This window comes from Parasteatoda tepidariorum, chromosome 9 (assembly GCF_043381705.1).
Source record: "Parasteatoda tepidariorum isolate YZ-2023 chromosome 9, CAS_Ptep_4.0, whole genome shotgun sequence".
Classification (NCBI taxonomy): domain Eukaryota; kingdom Metazoa; phylum Arthropoda; class Arachnida; order Araneae; family Theridiidae; genus Parasteatoda; species Parasteatoda tepidariorum.
In genome coordinates, this window is record NC_092212.1 from 55045975 (window position 1) to 55065075 (window position 19101).

Here is a 19101-nt window from a genome sequence, read left to right on the forward strand (position 1 = left end):
ATACTATATCTTCAGTTGGGTTCTAATTGAGATTTTAAGGAATAATGACAATTTGAAACAAAGAAAAATCTTATTTGAAGTGAACTTATTAATATTGAATAAGTTTATAAAAAAAACTTTTTTTATTTAATATAATCGTTTTGTAATTTTCATTATAGTTTAAGTTTTAATTGTGAAAACCTGTTCAACTTTTTTATAAAACTGCTGTGGCATGTCTGTATTAGGACTGGAACTGCAACCCCCTCCCTCCCGAGTCCTTCGTTTGATGTTTTTTTTTTATTAATATTGCATCACTATTCAATTAAATGTATCTTACTAGAATGACTTTAGGTAAACTTTTTTTAACTGCTCATCCTGATTTTCTGATTCTATTAATTATCTATTTTTTTTTAAGCAACTCCAGTTGAAATTTGGCCTTTTAACAAACTATCTGCAATCACCTATGATATGAAACAAGTAAACTTTTCAGGGTGACTGGGACAATATAAGTTTGTAAATACTAATTTTCTTAAAAAAAAAAAAAAAAAACATTTTAAGAAATCTTTAAAAGGACAGGAATGATTATCTTTTGCTTAAAATATACATTATATTATAACAGTTAAATTTAAGTTTCTTTTATAAACATTGTTTTTTCCTAAATGGGACAAAACTTTTATCTAATTTTTCACTAGGAGTTAATATGGTAAGCGTTTAAAATTTTGGAGTCCTTGGGTCATTAAATTGCCCATCAGTCCCAGGCATGTTTATCAAACAGAAAAAAAGGGGAGGGTCACAATATGAACCATTTAAAACCAGTTCCCGTAATTTTATGACTATTAAAATAAGATTAAACTTTATTCATTTTCAAATTTTAATCTATCAATTCGTTCACTAGCTTTTTAACTGAATACAATACTGCTTTCATAAGCCAAATGCTTAACAAGCAAATTTTCAGTCAATATGCAACAAAATTTATTTTTTTTTTTTTAAAAAAAGAGTTAACCTGGGTAATGTAAAAAGCACTAGATAAAGCATGCATCTCAAGGTAAAAAATTATTTTGGTTATTTCAAAACATTTGATTATTGAAAAGCATGCACCTCAGGGGAAAAATATATTAGGTTATTTAAAAACATAGTAAACAAACACATAACAGAAATGTTGTTCTTATTAAAGTGTTTTTTTGCAAATGTAATGAATTTGGGAACAAGATTCAATTCAAAGGATATGCCAATTTTTCAGAAATCTTCAAAGCATAACACTAAAAGCAACAAAAAAAATAAATTTTAAAGTTTTTTTTTTTGGTTTCTCGTATTTTGGATTTAAAAAAATCCTGGGTGTGTTTTTTTTTTCATTTGCATATAATGCTATGAATTAGCTTTAACTGAAATTTTCTCTTGATTGATAATCCAGGCAAAGAGATAATCATGAGCCATGGCACATCAACTATANTGTTTGCTTGTTTTTTTATTTCTAACAATTAAGAAGTGCAAAATTTTGAATCCTTTGCAAATCAAGCTGTAATGATAAAAGTAAGTAGCACTATTTTCAATAAGTATATTACAACATTTCTATATGAATATATATCCTTCAATAAGAATACATGTATATAGTAGCAAAATCAATAGCAATCATTTACAACACTCATTTATAAAGACAATTATGTGAAAATAATATATTGTCCACTATATGCCATGAATTAAAGAAAACAGTAGGTTTTTGACGGTTTTTACCACTGTCATGTCAAAAACNTATATTTTGTCTACATGTTTCCGTTTGATGCAGTCAATAATTTTTAATACTCTTAAGTCTGTTAATGTAAAAGCATAAATTATTGGTGTTTGCATTTGTTACCAAAAAAATGGCTTTTGATGTTACTTCTTGAGGGTTCATGAAATGCACATGAAACACCGAAAATATTTGAAGATTAACTGTGTACACTTACACTAAATCTTACCCAGAGAAATTAATATTTTCCCAAAATGTCACTTAAAATCTTCTTCAATTAATCTTTTCGTGTGTTTAAATAAACCTTGTAGAGCCAATGTCTCATTTATAAAAAAAAAAAAATTTTGTTTATCATATACAAATTTTTAGTCTGCACATCTAATAAGTTTCTGTGCCTATTAATAAATTTGGCACAAGCAGACTCAAAAGTTAAAATTTAACTGTTTCTATATCTGTTCTGTCAACTGTCCTTTTTTAATGATACAAGATGAGCCTAAAACTTAGAAATGTTGTAGAAATTGGTATTCAACTGACAAGTTCGATCACAGTGGTTATTAGTAAGTAATTTTTGATTGGTCGTGTCCTTAGAATGCTCACTGAGAATACAACTTCTATTGCACTTATCTGAGCCTCACATATAAAAGAAACGAAATCCTACGCTTATTTTCCAACTCGTTTCATTACATATTTAATTGATATAGAATATCAATGGGGAAAGATCTGCACCTAAAGACAGTAGGCTAAAACAAGATATTCAGGGAGCCTTTTGAATTTTTGGATCATTTTTTTTTTAATGTTCTCAAAAGCATAAAGAGGATAAGTTTGGACAGAATTAAATTGACATTAATTTAAAACAAAAGACTTTTTTCCTCTTTCAATAAGTTTTAAAATTATCTCTTTGGCAAGATGTGTCAAATTACAACTATTCGATTGGTCAGTATAACATTAACAATAGTTGAATAACAAGTCAGACAAAATTCATTCTATTACAAGACAGAATTTACAATTGCGAAGCATTATGTCTTGAATAACATTTCAAATGCTATAATTTAATCTTTCCGTTAGGTGCTAAAATTCAGTTGTGTCATGATTTTTTCAATTCTTCAACAGGATCAGTAGAAGAGTAAAGCTTTTCTTTGAACTTCAAATATTCTCTCTTTCTATTAAAGTGTTGAACCTGCAAAAAGAAAAAAAATTTTATATTGCAGGAAAATTATGAAAATGGATCCTTAAGGGAGATGATCAGTTCATAAAAGATGTTAAAATTACAATTTGATGGAGTCATTTCTCTAAAGAAAGTTAGTGATTTGATCAAATCCCTAAATTGCTTTGATGACGACATGACATAGACAAGTCAGGTAAAAATAACAAAGATGAACTAAACATACGGATTTTTACTTGTGTTATTTAAAATGATAGCTTTAAAAGTTTAATTTTTTTAATATCAAAAGTTAAATGCTACTGCCCGATATACCCTACACTGATATTTTTTTCCCCAGGTAAAGTGCCATTGCCCGGTATATCTGTTTTTTTTTCATGGTTAAGCGCTTTAAAAAAAAGATACAAAATCTTCTAGTACAAAGTATTTATACTATAAATAAACAACGCAAAATGTTCATTGGTCTACATCCAGGTAAACAAACAACTGATATTATCTAACTGTATGTGCGGGAATTTACCATTTAAATTCATATCGGAAATTTCTAGCCAAATAAGTTGAAAATTATAACATTGCCCAAACTTCACTGGAAATTTTTAATAATAACTGGTAAATGCGATAAATTCTGATAGATTATTGATTTTAAGAGACTTGATAATTATTAATGATAATCTGCAACAATTAATATTAATTATATTCTTAGTTTTTATCATCTCCTTGCAACAAATGATGCATGTAGTTTATGTTTGGAAAAAGAAACTTGTATCACAGCATCAGGGCAGGCCCTAGACATTTTGGCGCTCCGGGCAAAACCTTAATTTTGCTCCCCCCCCCCCCCTCGTTTCCTTTTAAGTAAATCTCACGCGACTATATCAGAAAATCAAGAAAACATTGAAAAAAAGCATTATTAAAAACNAAAAAAAACGTTTTATTAAAAACTCAATCATCAGATAACAAGATAAGCAATTTAGCACTTAAGGGAAAATAACAAAAATTAAAGTGTAGTAATGCTAACTAAACTAATATCCTATATTATAAATAAATTCTAATTAACCAAGGTAATTAAAATGCCCTTTTTCTAACTTTTCTTTCGGCAAACTCAAGAACCAGTGATTTCAAGTCTAATTTGTCACTAATTTGGTGTTCTATAGCTATCATTGCCAATCCATTGAGACGATTTTGCGTCTGCACTGTTCTCAGATAATTTTTTATTATTTTTTGTTTTGAAAAGCTTCTTTCCCCTGAAGCCACAGTGACTGGCAATGTAAGTAGGATTCTTAATGCTATGCTGAGGTTTGGTGCTAATTTAAGTGTAGCGATAAACTTGAGAACTTCAACAGGGGTTTCCTTTTTTGTTAATAATGACGAAACAATGCTTATTTCATCAGCTAGTTCCAGGGCGTTAAGATCGCTTGAATTTCCATCAGTTAAAACTACTTCCAAATCTTTGCAATGAGCCAGTAGCTCATTTCTGGGCATGTCTTTTAGACCAAAAATATTATACAAAAAGCTGAAATAATTACTGTGAGTATTTAGCTAATTATATCTGGTTTCCAAGGCATTTATTGCTTGATCTATAGTGTGAAAAAAAATCTATTTTATATTTTTGTTTGAGGTCTTGAACGGGTTCATCCGGGCCCTCATACAAAAACGTTCTTAGTTTTGCTTCTGACACGATGACGTGGTGTGGTGGTTTCGAAATTAACTTCCACGTCAATCTCTGAAGCAAGCTCGGTTGCTTCTAAAATGATGCTTTCAAAAGTTTCATCTGATCTCAGGTTTTCAAAGAAGAGTTTGCAGTTGCTAAACATATCAATAGCTTGTGACATAACAAAATTTACAGTTTGCAAAAGTTTGCTGATGGGGTTAATATGACTCAAAATTTTGTACCAGATCACAACAGAGCGTATAAATTTGAACTGCTTCAAACTATTTAATAATCCGCTAGCCTCGTCTCTGATCATATTATCGATTTCTGAATCTTCATATATGCTGTTACAAAGCATCGTGAATTGAACCAATTTGAAGCCGCAGAGCTTTTAATGAGTTGACTGAACTTTCCCATCGCGTATCACGCAATGGTTTTAAGGTGCTGGTTTCTTAGGACAGGACGCCGTCAGCTGGAAATCAGCGCTAACCTCTGATTGGTCCATTTGTGAGTTTGATAGTATACGTCATCGTACGCTCATCTTGAACTNGTTGACTGAACTTTCCCATCACGTATCACGCAATGGTTTTAGGGTGTAAGTATCAATATATTTCCGTAATATTGCCCAGCGAAAAGAAGAGGAAGAAAAAAATGTACATAATTTTTGAACAATATTGAAGAAGTTGGCTGCTTCAAACGAGGATTTTGCCATAACGTTTACAACCAAATTTAGCGAATGGCTGCTGCATGGAACATAAAATGCTCTGGGGTTTATATTTCTGATTCTTGTTTGTACTCCTGATTTTTCTCCTCTCATATTGGAACCATTGTCATACCCTTGACCACGCATGTTTTCTACTTTAAGCCTATTTTTCTCTAGCTCTTCTAGTAAAACCTCCGACAATTCCTTAGCTGTTGATCTCTCAATGGGTAGAAAACCCAAAAAATGTTCGTTGATATTAACTTAAACTTCAGACTCTGATTCCTATATGGAGACAAATCTTACCACAAATGTCATCTGTTCTACTTTACTTGCATCGGGAGTACAGTCAAGAATCACGGAATAATACTTGGCCTTTTGAACTTGCTCATTGATGTGGTGCTTTATGTTGTCATGCAATAATTCAATTTTTTCATTTTGTATAGTTTTCCCCAGATATGTAGCTTTGATTTCTTCTTTATTGAGGACTCTGCGAACGTGTTCCTCTATTTTTGGATCAAACTCAGCCAATAACTGAATTAACTTCAAAAAGTTTCCATTATGGTGTTCATACAGTTTATCGCTTGTTCCTCGAAAAGCTAGAGAGCTCTCTAGCCTAGCATTTTAACGACTGATATAATGCGTAAAAGAACTTCAGACCTGTGATTTATCTCAGAATCAATGAGTCTCTGAGAAACTGCATCTATTGTTTCACCTATTTTCAATCTTTGCTTCAATTCAAGCCATGATTTCAAACAATCTATATGAGTTTTAGCATTTTCATGATGTGCTAAAGAGTTCCCTAAATGCTTCCAGTCTTTAAATCCCTGATTGCCAAGAGCGCTCAAGCTAGATGGTGCAGCAAAAAGTCGATATGGAAAACAGTACAACGCGTTTTGAAATACGGAATATACCATCCATTCTCTTAAAACCTCTTCTCCACTTCTAAGCCTTTTCTTGTAATGTTTCTTGTAGTGGCAAATAATGCATTGTTTAAAGTCTACTTCCTTTTTATAAACAGTGAAAAAGGGCTGTTAGATCTTGTTTCGCTTGGTTTCAAAATTGTTGTTTCCCGTACAGCCATGTTGCCACAGGCCGCAAAACTTGTCAATTCTTGAAAGGCGGTGGTTGAGTGGTTTTGTCATGTTGAATTGAATTCAACTAGATTTTGCCTTAATGTTTAAATATACTATATTATTTGAATTATGTGCTTAGAAATAAAAATGATAAATTCCGCCTGCCGCCTCTCAATCTTGTCAACTATCATTTTGGCGCCCATAGATCATTGCGCTCCGGGCGGAAGCCCGGATCGCCCTACCCTGGGGCCGGCCCTGTCAGCATCCAGTAATAAACTTAGGACAGAGACAAAGGGTAACAAAGAAATTTTTTCAAAAACTTGTCAAAGTCTTCTTCTTTTTTCTAACATGCTTTTTAAAGATGAAAATGACTAAGACGGTGTGCAGTGCACATTAGGACCATTTGACTACCTAATAAAAAACAAAAAATTATACATATATTTTTTAAAAAAACTTTTTTTTGTTGCTAAAATTCTAGTTTTTTTTTTTAGATCAAAAATTAATAATTTCTTATTTAATGTTTTGAAACTCAGAAATTTTTTTATTAAAAGTTAAAATAGGTTTTTGATACAGTAATGAGATACATATAAGTTATGTAAAATTTTTGAAATAAAAAAAAAAGGTTTTAATTAAAAAAAAAAAAGGTTAGGAAAAATTAAAAAAATAAACTACAAAATTTTTGCGATATAAGAAACTTAGAGTAAGAAATACTGTACATACAATGTGTTTCTGTAAGGAACCCGATTAATATATATACATATATATTTATAAAATTCGTAAAAAATATAAAAATTGTGCATACAAATTTAAATTGAAAAACATGTTTCCAAATTCTGAGTAACAATTATAGAGGTTAGGATAAGCGTAGAATAAATTAAAATTCTCAGTCAATTTTTTTAATAAGAAGCCTGCAAGTGATGTAGTGTGAGTATCTTGATCCTGATTAGTTGTTGAAATGTGGCATTTGTAAACGTTAGCAACTGCTCTTTCCATTCTGCTTTGAGTAAGACAAGCTTGTCGAGTATCAATTCTCTTAAGTGACACATTCTATATTCTTACACAAATATTTCAATTCTCTCACTATATATTTCTTACACAAATAAAAATATTTCAATTCTCTCACTATATATTTCTTACACAAATAAAAATATTTCACAGCTACTATAAAATACATAAACAAATAATAAATCTAAGTTAAGTAAAGGACATACACGAGAAAGAATTATACTTCCACAAATTTGATTTCCGATACAACACTGTATTAAATTAACTTCATATTAATAAACATGTTAACTTATGTGGAGAAACTAAGTTCAGCATTAACATTCCACTTTGTTTATTAACAATCAGCTGGTGCTGATATTATTAGTCATTAAAGTGCAAGTACCCAATTGGACTAAAGTACATTCGCTTTATGCTAATCGAAAAATAAACGGATTTTAGATAAGCTTAGTCACCATTCTGTTTTTCTTGACATTAATAGTGTGGTCAGAGTTTAAAAACCATTTTTGTTCCTTCTCACTTATGAATTCTCATTCTTGTATTAAATAAAAAAACGAGAAAAAATATATACAATACCCCTTTTTTTAAAATAATAATAATAATCACGCTCTTGTACTTAGATTTTCCTGCTTTAAAATCGTTAGAGACATTACATTTGAGTTTATTCTAATTCAGTAAGATACAACCAGTAAAAGTGTAATGCCATCAGACACTTATCGTTAATTACAGATATTGAATAACATTGAAACCAAAAACCGATTGAGCAGCTCTAATTATATAGTGAACAAAATTTATTTACCTTAAAGTTGAATAATGCTGAATTTTTCTATAACCGGTTTCATATAAATGAGTAGGTGTTAAACATTCTAATCACATATTTTTTAGCTAATTGAGTCATGATTAAAAATTAAAAGATTCCAGATAAAATTGTTCAGTTCAAGACATTGATACTTTGTTGACAAAGAGGTGAAATTTTTTTATTATTTAGCATTGACAGAATTTTCAGGTAATGGTTTCATCTGAAAAAGTAAGAGACAAATATGTCATTATTGTTTATACAGGAACAATCAACCGCATCAGGTAAAACTAGATGATTACGTATGTATATAGTGGATACTCAATAAAATGTCCCCAGTGGTCCGAAAGAAAATGGACATAACTTGAGTGAGATAAAAAAGAAAAGAGAATAATTTGGGCAAAATAAATATAATTTTAAATAAGAAGTAGGAAACTAATAAAATAATAATTGGTAGTTATGCAACATGTTTTTTATGTTTATATATATAAAAGTATCCTTAAAAATAATACAGTTAAGGTGAAAAATATATTTAAAATAATTATCTGGCTCTGTGTAGCCATTTTTGATGAATAACACACGTTCAGATAAATGGTAAAATCACATATTTTAACCCAAAAGTTAACCACTCAAGAAGGCTAACATTTCACTTAAAGAGTGAAAAAGATTTCAAACTGGAAAAGTAAGATCAATGAATTTATTGTATCATTTAAAAAGAAATTTACAAAAAAGTTTTAATACCTAAATATCTCTATATATATAAATTTTTAAAAATATTTTTCTGTAAATCATTAATTTATATTTTTCTCCGGCTCCTCTAAGCGTTGCCTAGCATCGTCTAATGGAAGATCCTGCTCTGTGTTTAGTTAATTGAATCCTAATAAATGAGTTAAATTACTAATGATCCATAATTAAAAATACGTTACACTTAAAACTTATAATAAATTAAACCTCTTTTTGCTTTTAATAAATTTTAAAGATACAATTCTTAGCAATTAACTCTATCAAAATTCTAAATAAGTTTAATGAAGATTGAATAAATTATGGAGAAGAGGTTTCAAGAGCAGTCTTTTGCCATTGGCTACCCTAAATAAACTTTTGTAGAATGTAATTTAAAACAAAGCGATATGTTAAATAAATAAAGTTTTTATTTTGATGGACAAATTGAACTATATGTTGTAAAATATTTGTTCCACTAAAAATATGATTTTTTTTCTTTTGATTTTTTTGTATAAAAACTAATATGTTCCTTGTACCCTGTAGGATGTTCATTTATCCTACCTTGAACTGGTTAAAGAGTAAATCCATTTTTTGTCAACTACTACCTGGAATCAAGCTTTAAAAAAATCTAGCTTTTGCCGGATACCTGGTTTAATTAAATTTTAGGAATCATCATCAGATAAACTTTAACATTGATGGTAAAACAATTTATACAAATATCTAAAAAAATTATTTACTAAAATAAATAAAAAAAATTAATAAAATTGAGCAATAATTTTTGTAATAAAAAAATTTACCCAAAGTTTTGGACAATCTTTTTCATAATATTTTTTTTCTTCTGTACAACATTTTTGATCATCATTATTTTTATCTAAACATTCCCAGAATAAATCTCGAGAAGACCAGCATTGCTGCCTTTTTTCTTTATCGGGAAAAGACATCTGAAAGCATAAAATAATTTGAGAATGAGTATGACGTAAAATATATAAAACAATGCTAAAAAGAACTTCAATGCTAATAAATTTTCATTTGAAATTATTAGGCATGTTATAAAAATATTAAAAAAACAGAAGAAAAAGTATAATATCCACATAAAAGAGGAAAAAAAAGTAAAATAGGTTTTTAGGAAAAAATAGCCTCAGAAAAAGAAATTAAAGAGTTTCATCTATGTAAATATTAAGTAGGATATCTATAAGAAGAGTTGTGTTCTGTTCAATTCAATCCTTTTGAAGAGATGTTTGGAAAATAAATCTTTCTTATCGTTATAGTATTAGTCATGTTTAAAATCAAATTAAGAGGATTCTTTTTTTGCTAGCTAATGTGTTAAATTGTGCGCATCTTTGACGAGGTATTCCAATGAAGAATCATGATAACTTATAAGCATGTTTAATAAACGAACAAAAACATATATGTTTAACAAAATAACATTCTAGCAATTAGGTAACAGAAGATTAGCAATGAACAGAAAAAAATATTAAGTCCTTATATGCTCTCTGGATCGAGAGGCAGCTCCCAAAATTATTTTAAAATTATTAAATTATTGTTCCTTAACTAAAGACTGTCGTCATTGATTTGTTAATGATGACGGAAAGTTTCACATTTGTGTGTTATATGTGATAGAGGACGGCAAAACATTTGGACAAGTGTGAAGCACTGACATTTTTCTTTTATATTTCAAGCAAGAAGTTTAATGGCCTAACGGCTAATGTAACTTGCTTTTGACAAATAAAATGATGACGGAAAGTGGTGTCTACTGACCAGGGTTGGGTTTTTGACGTCAAAAAGTGGTTTTTGACATGACAAGGGTATAATACTGGTTTAAACCGTCAAAAATGTCAAAAACTGAAGTTTGCCAAGAAAATATATAAACTTCAAAACTACCAACAGTTGCCATGCATTATATTGAAATTTAATTATACTATAGGTAATCAGCAGGTTTTAAAATATTTTTTAATTAAAATTAAGGTAAAATAACAGATTTAAAATCTCAGAAATTTATATTCAAATGCATGTGCAGAAAAATTTTGCACAAAAATTGTTTAAATATTTATATTTAAAAAAATTTTTTTTCTTTTTTTGATACTTAAGAAAATTAAAAGTTTATTACTATGCATTTTTGACATATAAGGAACATATAACTAATATTTATAAGGAACTTACAAGTTATGTTGTATAAATACAAACTTGATACAAGTGTATGAAAAAAAATTTTAATGTTATACCGAATATCTTTATTATCCAGTATGTTAATTTGAATTTAAAAGTAGTTATATTTGTGAATAATGATAAATATAATTCATATTGTTTATTATATTTATTTATAATTATTACACTTATCATTTTAAAACAATTTTTACCTCTTAATTTTTTTCCCCCACTTGTATTAAGAATACAAATAATGCATATCTTGAAAGCAAGAAGTAATTATTCAACAGCTGAATATTTAGATATTCAACAAAACTATGTATATAGTATTCAGCAAAATGAAATTCACAAGTATTTGGATAAACTAAATTTTCAGCATAGTAAATGAATAGGCTGAATATACTGTAAATCGACACTAACTACTCTGTGTATTTAACAGAAAGCACTTAAATTTGTATTGTCTTATGTTAAAAAGATTATTAAGAAGATTTAAAAGAATATTAAAAAGATTTTTCTTTAAAAGATGTCTAATGTACAAAACTGCTAATGTTTATCTTTAAAAATGTCTAATTTTTAGTATAATCTATACTATACACTAAATTTGGTTATAAATAAATTTCTTAATAATATCACTGCAGATTTTCAATAACACATGAAAATGAATACATAATATTACAAAAGATGTGAGCTTTCAAAAGTACAAGATTTTGGTTACTATTCAAAATATAAGTGTTTCTTCAAAATTTTAAATTTATTTTTTCTAGAACATATTTAGAAACACTATCCTTTATAAAAAATATATAAATTTTATGTATTAATTAAATTTCACATATGAATATAGGTTTTTGACATTTTCGACATTTTTGACAGTGAGGTTTTTGACGTGACGGTTTAAACCATGGTTTAAACTGTCAAAAACTGTCACATGTCAAAAACCTGCCAACCCTGCTACTGACATCACAACAGCTAGCTTATAGCTTTATTTAATCAAAAAGAAGTTTATTGCATGCTATTTAATATTTAGTTATTTTTCATTAGTGAAGGCAGACAAGCTCAATGATTAAAATGAATGAGGTAGCATATTTGGATTATATCAACAAATCTATTTTTTTAAAGTTATGTGACACTACCAGTCTATTTTATTCAGAGTTATCTTTTTTAAGCAAAACTAAATAATCAAAAATCAATTATATCCAAAATTAAAAAAGTAATACACTAAAATTGAAAACTAATAGAGAAAAGGTATCTATTTGTTTTAGGTACCGTAAAAAATCGCCATACTATTATTGATGCTTAATTAATTTTGGTAATTAATATTACTGTTTTTGTGGTAATAGGTGCTATTTATACAGATAAAAAATATACACAGTACTGTATGCAGATAAAAAATATATAGCATTCAATATATTGGTACAGAGGTAAAAGGTTTCCTACAGACCATTGAAAAGGTAAACTACCAGGGAAAAATTGATTATGGTATATGTAGATAAAAATATATATAGCATTCAATATGGGTACTACGGTAAAAGGTTTACTACTGACAATTGAAAAGAATAACTACCAGGGAAAAATTGATTATAGTAAATTTTGACTATCATGAGTTGACCCCATCATGCAAATGATACCGAATGTAGTTAACTTTTATCGGATGAACTTTTAAATGTGTTTAATCTAATAACGTAAAGTCACTGGGAAGTTCAAACAATAATAAATTAATAATTAGGATAAATTTAAATTGTGTAGGTATATCCCTTTCAGTTTGTACACGATTTCTTTCAGTATTAATACCAAATTATTAATTATTTACTTTTCTCACAGTATGCAAAACAGGTATTCAGCTATATATATATGTAAATGCCTCGGTTACCATTAATAAAGTCAATCACGACATTTAATGATTATGCTTATTCTTTAATAATAATATGAGTCACACAGACTCTTAAACAATAAAGATCGAACCACACAGGTTCCAAGTTTCACACGGAAACATTTAGTTACACAGGTTCAAACCACACAGGTTCCAAGTTTCACACAGAAACAAACTTCAAATAACTAATAACATAGTCATATAGACTTTTAACCACTAAGGTTACCCGTTTCACTTAGAAACTACTCGGACAGACAATTCTAACTGACTCTCTCTTCATTTACATCGAGAAAGTTTGATACATTTCCTTCAGACGAGCGACATCTGGCGGGATAACATAGAGGCTGTATTCGCTTATTACATTCTCGGCTATTTTGACGAGTTTCGTCCTGGAAACAGAATGACTAAAAAAATCTGAAAAGAGGGAAAAAACAAAGCAGTATACATAACAAATACCAACAAATTTTTGCCCAACTTTTTCTACTTCGTATCGATCATTGGATTTCACTTTAACAATCTTGTAAGGACCATGAAACTTGGGACGCAATTTTAAACCAGTTCCAAATTGTGTTCTTTGAATCGCCACTAAGTCATCTTTTCTGTACTTGTGGGGTTGTTTACACTTTCTGTTACGGGTAGATTTATTCTTCTCTTGAATTTCCATAAATCATTGTTGTGCATCACTTCTAAGATCTTCTCGTTGTTTCATAAAGTAGTTTTCATATTCGTCTGTTAAAATTTCTTTAATCCGTAAATCTTCTTTGTTTTTCATGGGTATTCCTATCATAAGTTGAAAAGGCGTTTTGTTTGTACTGGTGGAAATTGTACTATTTATAAATCTTTGTACATCGTTTACGTGTTTATACCAGTCCATTGGATTATCGATGGATAACTTTGTGAGAATAGGGATAAGAGTTTCATGCAATCTCTCTACTTGACCATTTCCATGAGGTACTCCAGCAGTAATAAGAATATGTTGAATATCTTCTTCTTGACAATAGTCCTCAAATTCTTTAGACACATATGCACCACCACGGTCTGATATAATTCTGGAGGGATTACCAAAAGTTGTCTGTTGTAACCGCAATTTCTCTAACGCAGCTTGAGCAGTTACATTTTTGACGGGGTAAAGCCATACAAATTTCGAAAAACCATCAATCACAGAAAAAATGCGCTGATATTTCTTTTTTGTTGAAGGCAATGGACCTATAAAGTCAATGTGGTATGTACTTAAAGGTACATCTTCTTTAGGAATCGGGTGCAAGAAACCTTCTTTCTTTCCTCGCTTTCGGTTGCATAGAATGCAATCAACACAGTTTGTTAGGACAGATTGTATTTTTGCTTTTAGACCAGGAATATAATAATTTTGTTTAACAGCTTCTTCAGTTTTAGTGAGTGCGTAATGTCCCTTACTATGAACTTCTTTAATGACATCATTTTGCATCGCGTCTGGTATTACTAAAAGCTCTCTACCATTATCGTATCGATAAAGAATGTCATTTTTAATAAAGTGTATATTATCATTTCCATTGGAAATTAATGTTTTAATTGTGTTTATTTGCTCATCCTCTTTTTGGGCAGCTGCTATTTTCATGGTTACCTCATCATGCTGAATTAAAAGAGCAACATTTCTGCTTAAGGCATCAACATGCTTCATTTGTGTAGCAGGCCGATGCATCATATCGAAATGAAACTCCTCAAGATACAACGCCCAATTTTAGGGATAATTTCTTTTTTACTCATTGTGCTTTGCAAAGCAGCGCAATCGGTTATAATTTTAAACTTTACACCTAACAAATAAATTCGAAATTTTTTAAGCGCTTCAACTATGGCAAGTGTTTCTAACTCATAGCTACTATATTTCTCTTGTTGTTGGGACGTTTTTTTACTAAAATAATGGATTGGATAAAATTTACCATTGTCTGCTTTTTGAAGAAGAACTGCTCCGAAACCAAAGCTACTAGCATCTGTGTGGAGCTCTAATTCAGAATTTTGTCTATATAAATGAAGAACTGGGTCATTCGTTAAGGCTATCTTGAGCTTTTGAAAAGCTTCTTTTTGTTCATTATCGAATTTAAAATCAGTATTATTTCTGAGCAAATCACTGAGAGGTTTAGCTATTTTACTATAATTTGGGATAAATTTACGGAAATATCCTGTTAATCCAAGGAAACTCATTAATTGTTTATGTGTTTTAGGTTCCGGGAAATTTTTAACTGCTAAAGTTTTAGAGGGTGAAGGGCGAATCGTGCCATTTTCAATTATGTAACCGAGACATTCTATAGAACGTTTTAAAAATTGACATTTCTTAAAATTTAATTCCAATCCGTTATTAGCAGCTGTTTTTAAAACACGTTTTAATTTTTCAAAACCTTCCTCATCATTTTTTGCTGGAATGAAAATGTCATCTAAATAAATAACTAAAGTTTTATCTTTAATTAATTCTCTAAAAACATGTAAAATATATCTCTGAAAAACACTGGGACTGTTAGCCAAACCAATTGGTACCCGTAAAAATTCATATTGGCCATTATGCGTAATAAAAGATGCGTATTTACGGCTATTTTAATCAATTTCACAATGGTGAAAGGTTGCTTTTAAATCAATATAAGAAATTACCTGTGCATCGCCTAATTGGTCTAATATGTCCTCCATAAGGGGTAAGGGAAATCGATCTCGAACAAATTTTTAATTTAATTTCCTATACTCGATGCAAACTCGCGTGGAATTATCTTTCTTTTTGCAAAGAACTATAGGCGCACAAAATTCTGAACAACTTTCACGAATAACACCATCTTTTAACCAGGTGTCTATTTGTTTTTCAACTATTTCCCGCTCTTTAAATGACAAACGACGAGCATGTTGGGAAATGGGAATTTCATCCTTTAAAATAATATTCATTTTAATGTCCGAGGATTTAATCTGAGACGGTTTATAATTATTAATCAAAAGAGTTAAATCTTGCTTTAATTTCTTATTCGGTATATGCGATAAATCGAATTCATTGTGATCAATGACATTTGAGATCTGAGTTAAGAAAGAAAAAGCTTCCAAATTATTTGAATATTTATTTGACTGAAGAGTATCCGAAGAATAAAAACAATTTGAAAGTGGAGCGATTTGTTTATCATAAATTAAAGAATCGCATCTGGGTATTACACTAGCCTTGAAAGGAGATGCTGTGACTGATTTTACTAAAGTTTCAGTTTCATAGGGTGAAACCTTATTAATATTCGAATTTTTCGAAGTCAAAACAGAATCAGAAAAGTGAGACTTTCTTTGATCAAAAATTAACATAGGAGTGGGTGACTGTGTATTATTGCTAACCTTGAACGGAGCCGTGAAAGAAATGTTTGCGTTTTGATTTCCGCTTTGGTGGGGAATAAAATGAATGTTTTTACTTTCGCAAGGAATTATGCGATTTATATTTACTACTTTTGGTATGCTCGAATTTCAAACAGTGAGTTGACCGTTAAAAAAATGAATGTCTAAGCAACTTAAAATATCCATTCCCAAAATAAAATCAAATTGCATGTTTTCTACTACATAAATATTAGCATTTAAAACAAAATTATCAATGCTTACATCGGCATTAAAATATCCAAGGGGGGAAATTTGTTCTGAACTGATACCTGTTACAACAATAGCTGGGGTTTAAGAGAAATATACCCTAAATTTTGAAAGAGTGCAGGGCTACACATACTAATTTCTGAACCAGTGTCACAAACTGCTGAAATTTCATAATTAAAAAGAATATTTGTTTCAAAATTCTTGTATTTTGAACACTGTGATGAAGTACTTTCTTTTCTGCGCATTCATTGCTTTTATGGCCAATTTTATGACAATGTCTACATTTAACCACATTTTTATCACAATTTCTACTTATATGGCCGTACCGTACTTATTACAAGAATAACATTTCATATTCAACAATTTATTTTTGGTTGAGTAAAAACATGATGCATTGATATTGAAAGCTGGAGCTTGAGAGGAAGCTGAGAGATCTTTGTTTTGTTTTGGTGGGAGGTAGTTTTTAAATTTATTATCAATTTTGTTTACTCGGAATCTTGCAGTTTCATATGTTTCTAATTGCTCTATGAAAGGTTTCAGTACAATGGTCTTATGTAAATCATCTATAAAATGATCACGAATTTCCGATGGCAGTCTTCGTTTCAAATGATCCACTATCATTAGCTCTTTAAGACTTTTAAAATCCGTAATTTTGATGCTAGTTATCCATTCTTCGAAATAATGTTGTAGTTCATAAGCGAAATCTCGCCAAGAAACATTCAGTTCTTTTGTATGGTAAATAAATTTTTGCTAAATTGTTCCGGGGAAAGTTTAAAACGTTTCAATAACAAAGTTTTTACGTAATCATAGTTCGAAGGGGATTCTTCTGGCTCTTGAGCTATAATTTGGACGATACTAAGCGGTAAAAGTCCCATTAAATAAGTAACGAATTCTTTTTTATCTATGTTTATTCTCGTAGCTTGTCTTTCAAACAATAACAAATATGTGCTTATATCTGTTTCATTAGCATCAAAACTTTTGATTAATTTAGATAGATCACTAGGTTTAAATGTGTCTGTGGTAGTTACATGAGTTCCATTCTGTTTATTTAAATTATCTGATTTTAACTTCTCAAGTTGAATTTCTTGCGCTAATCTTTCTTTTTCATTAGCGGCTTTTTCTAGTCTTTCCGAAACAATTGTTTCTAAGAGGTTTTTCGTTACCTCCTCGTTATATTCTTTACATGAAGTTATAAATTTAATTATTTCTATAATTTTTGCTGTAGGGGGCACATCAACAGTTAATTCCTCAGCTAATTTAATCAAGTCCTCCTTTCGAGCTCTCGACAGAAAAGTCATTATTTTATTCTTTAAGATACAGAAAAAAAGAAAATTCTGTACTCACTTGGCGGGGTAGATTGTGACACCATTTGTAAATGCCTCGGTTACCATTAATAAAGTCAATCACGGCATTTAATGATTATGCTTATTCTTTAATAATAATATGAGTCACACAGACTCTTAAACAATAAAGATCGAACCACACAGGTTCCAAGTTTCACACGGAAACATTTAGTTACACAGGTTCGAACCACACAGGTTCCAAGTTTCACACAGAAACAAACTTCAAATAACTAATAACATAGTCATATAGACTCTTAACCACTAAGGTTACCCGTTTCACTTAGAAACTACTCGGACAGACAATTCCAACTGACTCTCTCTTCATTTACATCGAGAAAGTTCTATACATTTCCTTCAGACGAGTGACATCTGGCAGGATAACATAGAGGCTGTTGTCTCGCTTATGACATATATATAAAAACATCAATCTGGCACTTATTTATATAAGTTTAAAACAGCATTGAATACAAATCAAGTGATTAGTAGAAAAGTAAGTTCTGAAGTGCCATTAAGTGATACTTGCAATAATATCAAAAAAACATACATATAGATAAAGGTTTGTGTAGAGGTAGTTACAAAAATTTGACTTACTCCTATATTAGCCCTGGTTGCTTTCAAAGCGTAGCAACTTTTTTTGGTGCAGGCAAATGCAAGACCTCCTAAAGTAAATATTAAAGATTTAAAAAAAAAATAGCAACTTAAAAGTAGTTTTTCAGAAAATTTCATGATATAGATACGACATAACAAAGTAAAAGATTAATGAGCAACAAACTCTTTAAATCCATTTGCAATATTTAGGGCAATAGATACTTTAATATAGTCTTTTGCTAATTAAAACTTATACCTATTGCAATAAAAAAGCGAGTCTGATACTCAAATCATTTTTGAATATTAGAATTCAACACAATGACAGGAATATCAGATATACATCAGTCTAATATTTAAATTCATAAATAAATTTATTTTCGAGGCAATAATACAAAACTTAACTGTGGACAAATAAATTTTAAAAGAAAATTTCGGAGACTTATGAAATTATTTAATAAGGTGTAACTTTAAGAAAATAAATCGATTTACATACATTTTAAATATTTTATGAAACACTGTAAACACAAACCTAAAATATTATTCATATAACAACTAAAATTAATTTAACCATGAAAAATAATTGTTTAGACTAAATTTACAGTAGAAACAAAAGATGATAATATTTAGCATAGACATATTTTTTTTTCTGTAAAGACAAAGAATTTTAAAAGATAAAATTTAGAAAACTTTCAAAATCGAAAATTTTTAATTTAGTATTATATTTGTTGATAAGCTATGAAATGTTTTAAACAGTTAAGTCATTATTCAAGAATTTAAAAGCA

At 29.6% G+C, this 19101-nt stretch overlaps 1 protein-coding gene across 1 annotated transcript; it reads right to left on the reverse strand.

Annotated features, from left to right (window-relative positions):
• Window positions 1-2672: 2672 nt before the first annotated feature.
• On the reverse strand, window positions 2673-18879 carry LOC107455548 (cytochrome c oxidase assembly factor 6 homolog). The gene is made up of 4 exons (XM_043040507.1): window positions 18849-18879; window positions 18323-18390; window positions 9604-9747; window positions 2673-2882 (listed from the first exon to the last, which is right to left on the reverse strand). The coding sequence occupies exons 1-4, from the start codon at window positions 18862-18864 to the stop codon at window positions 2790-2792; spliced, it is 321 nt and encodes a 106-aa protein (XP_042896441.1). The 5' UTR covers window positions 18865-18879; the 3' UTR covers window positions 2673-2789.
• Between the last annotated feature and the right edge of the window lie 222 nt (window positions 18880-19101).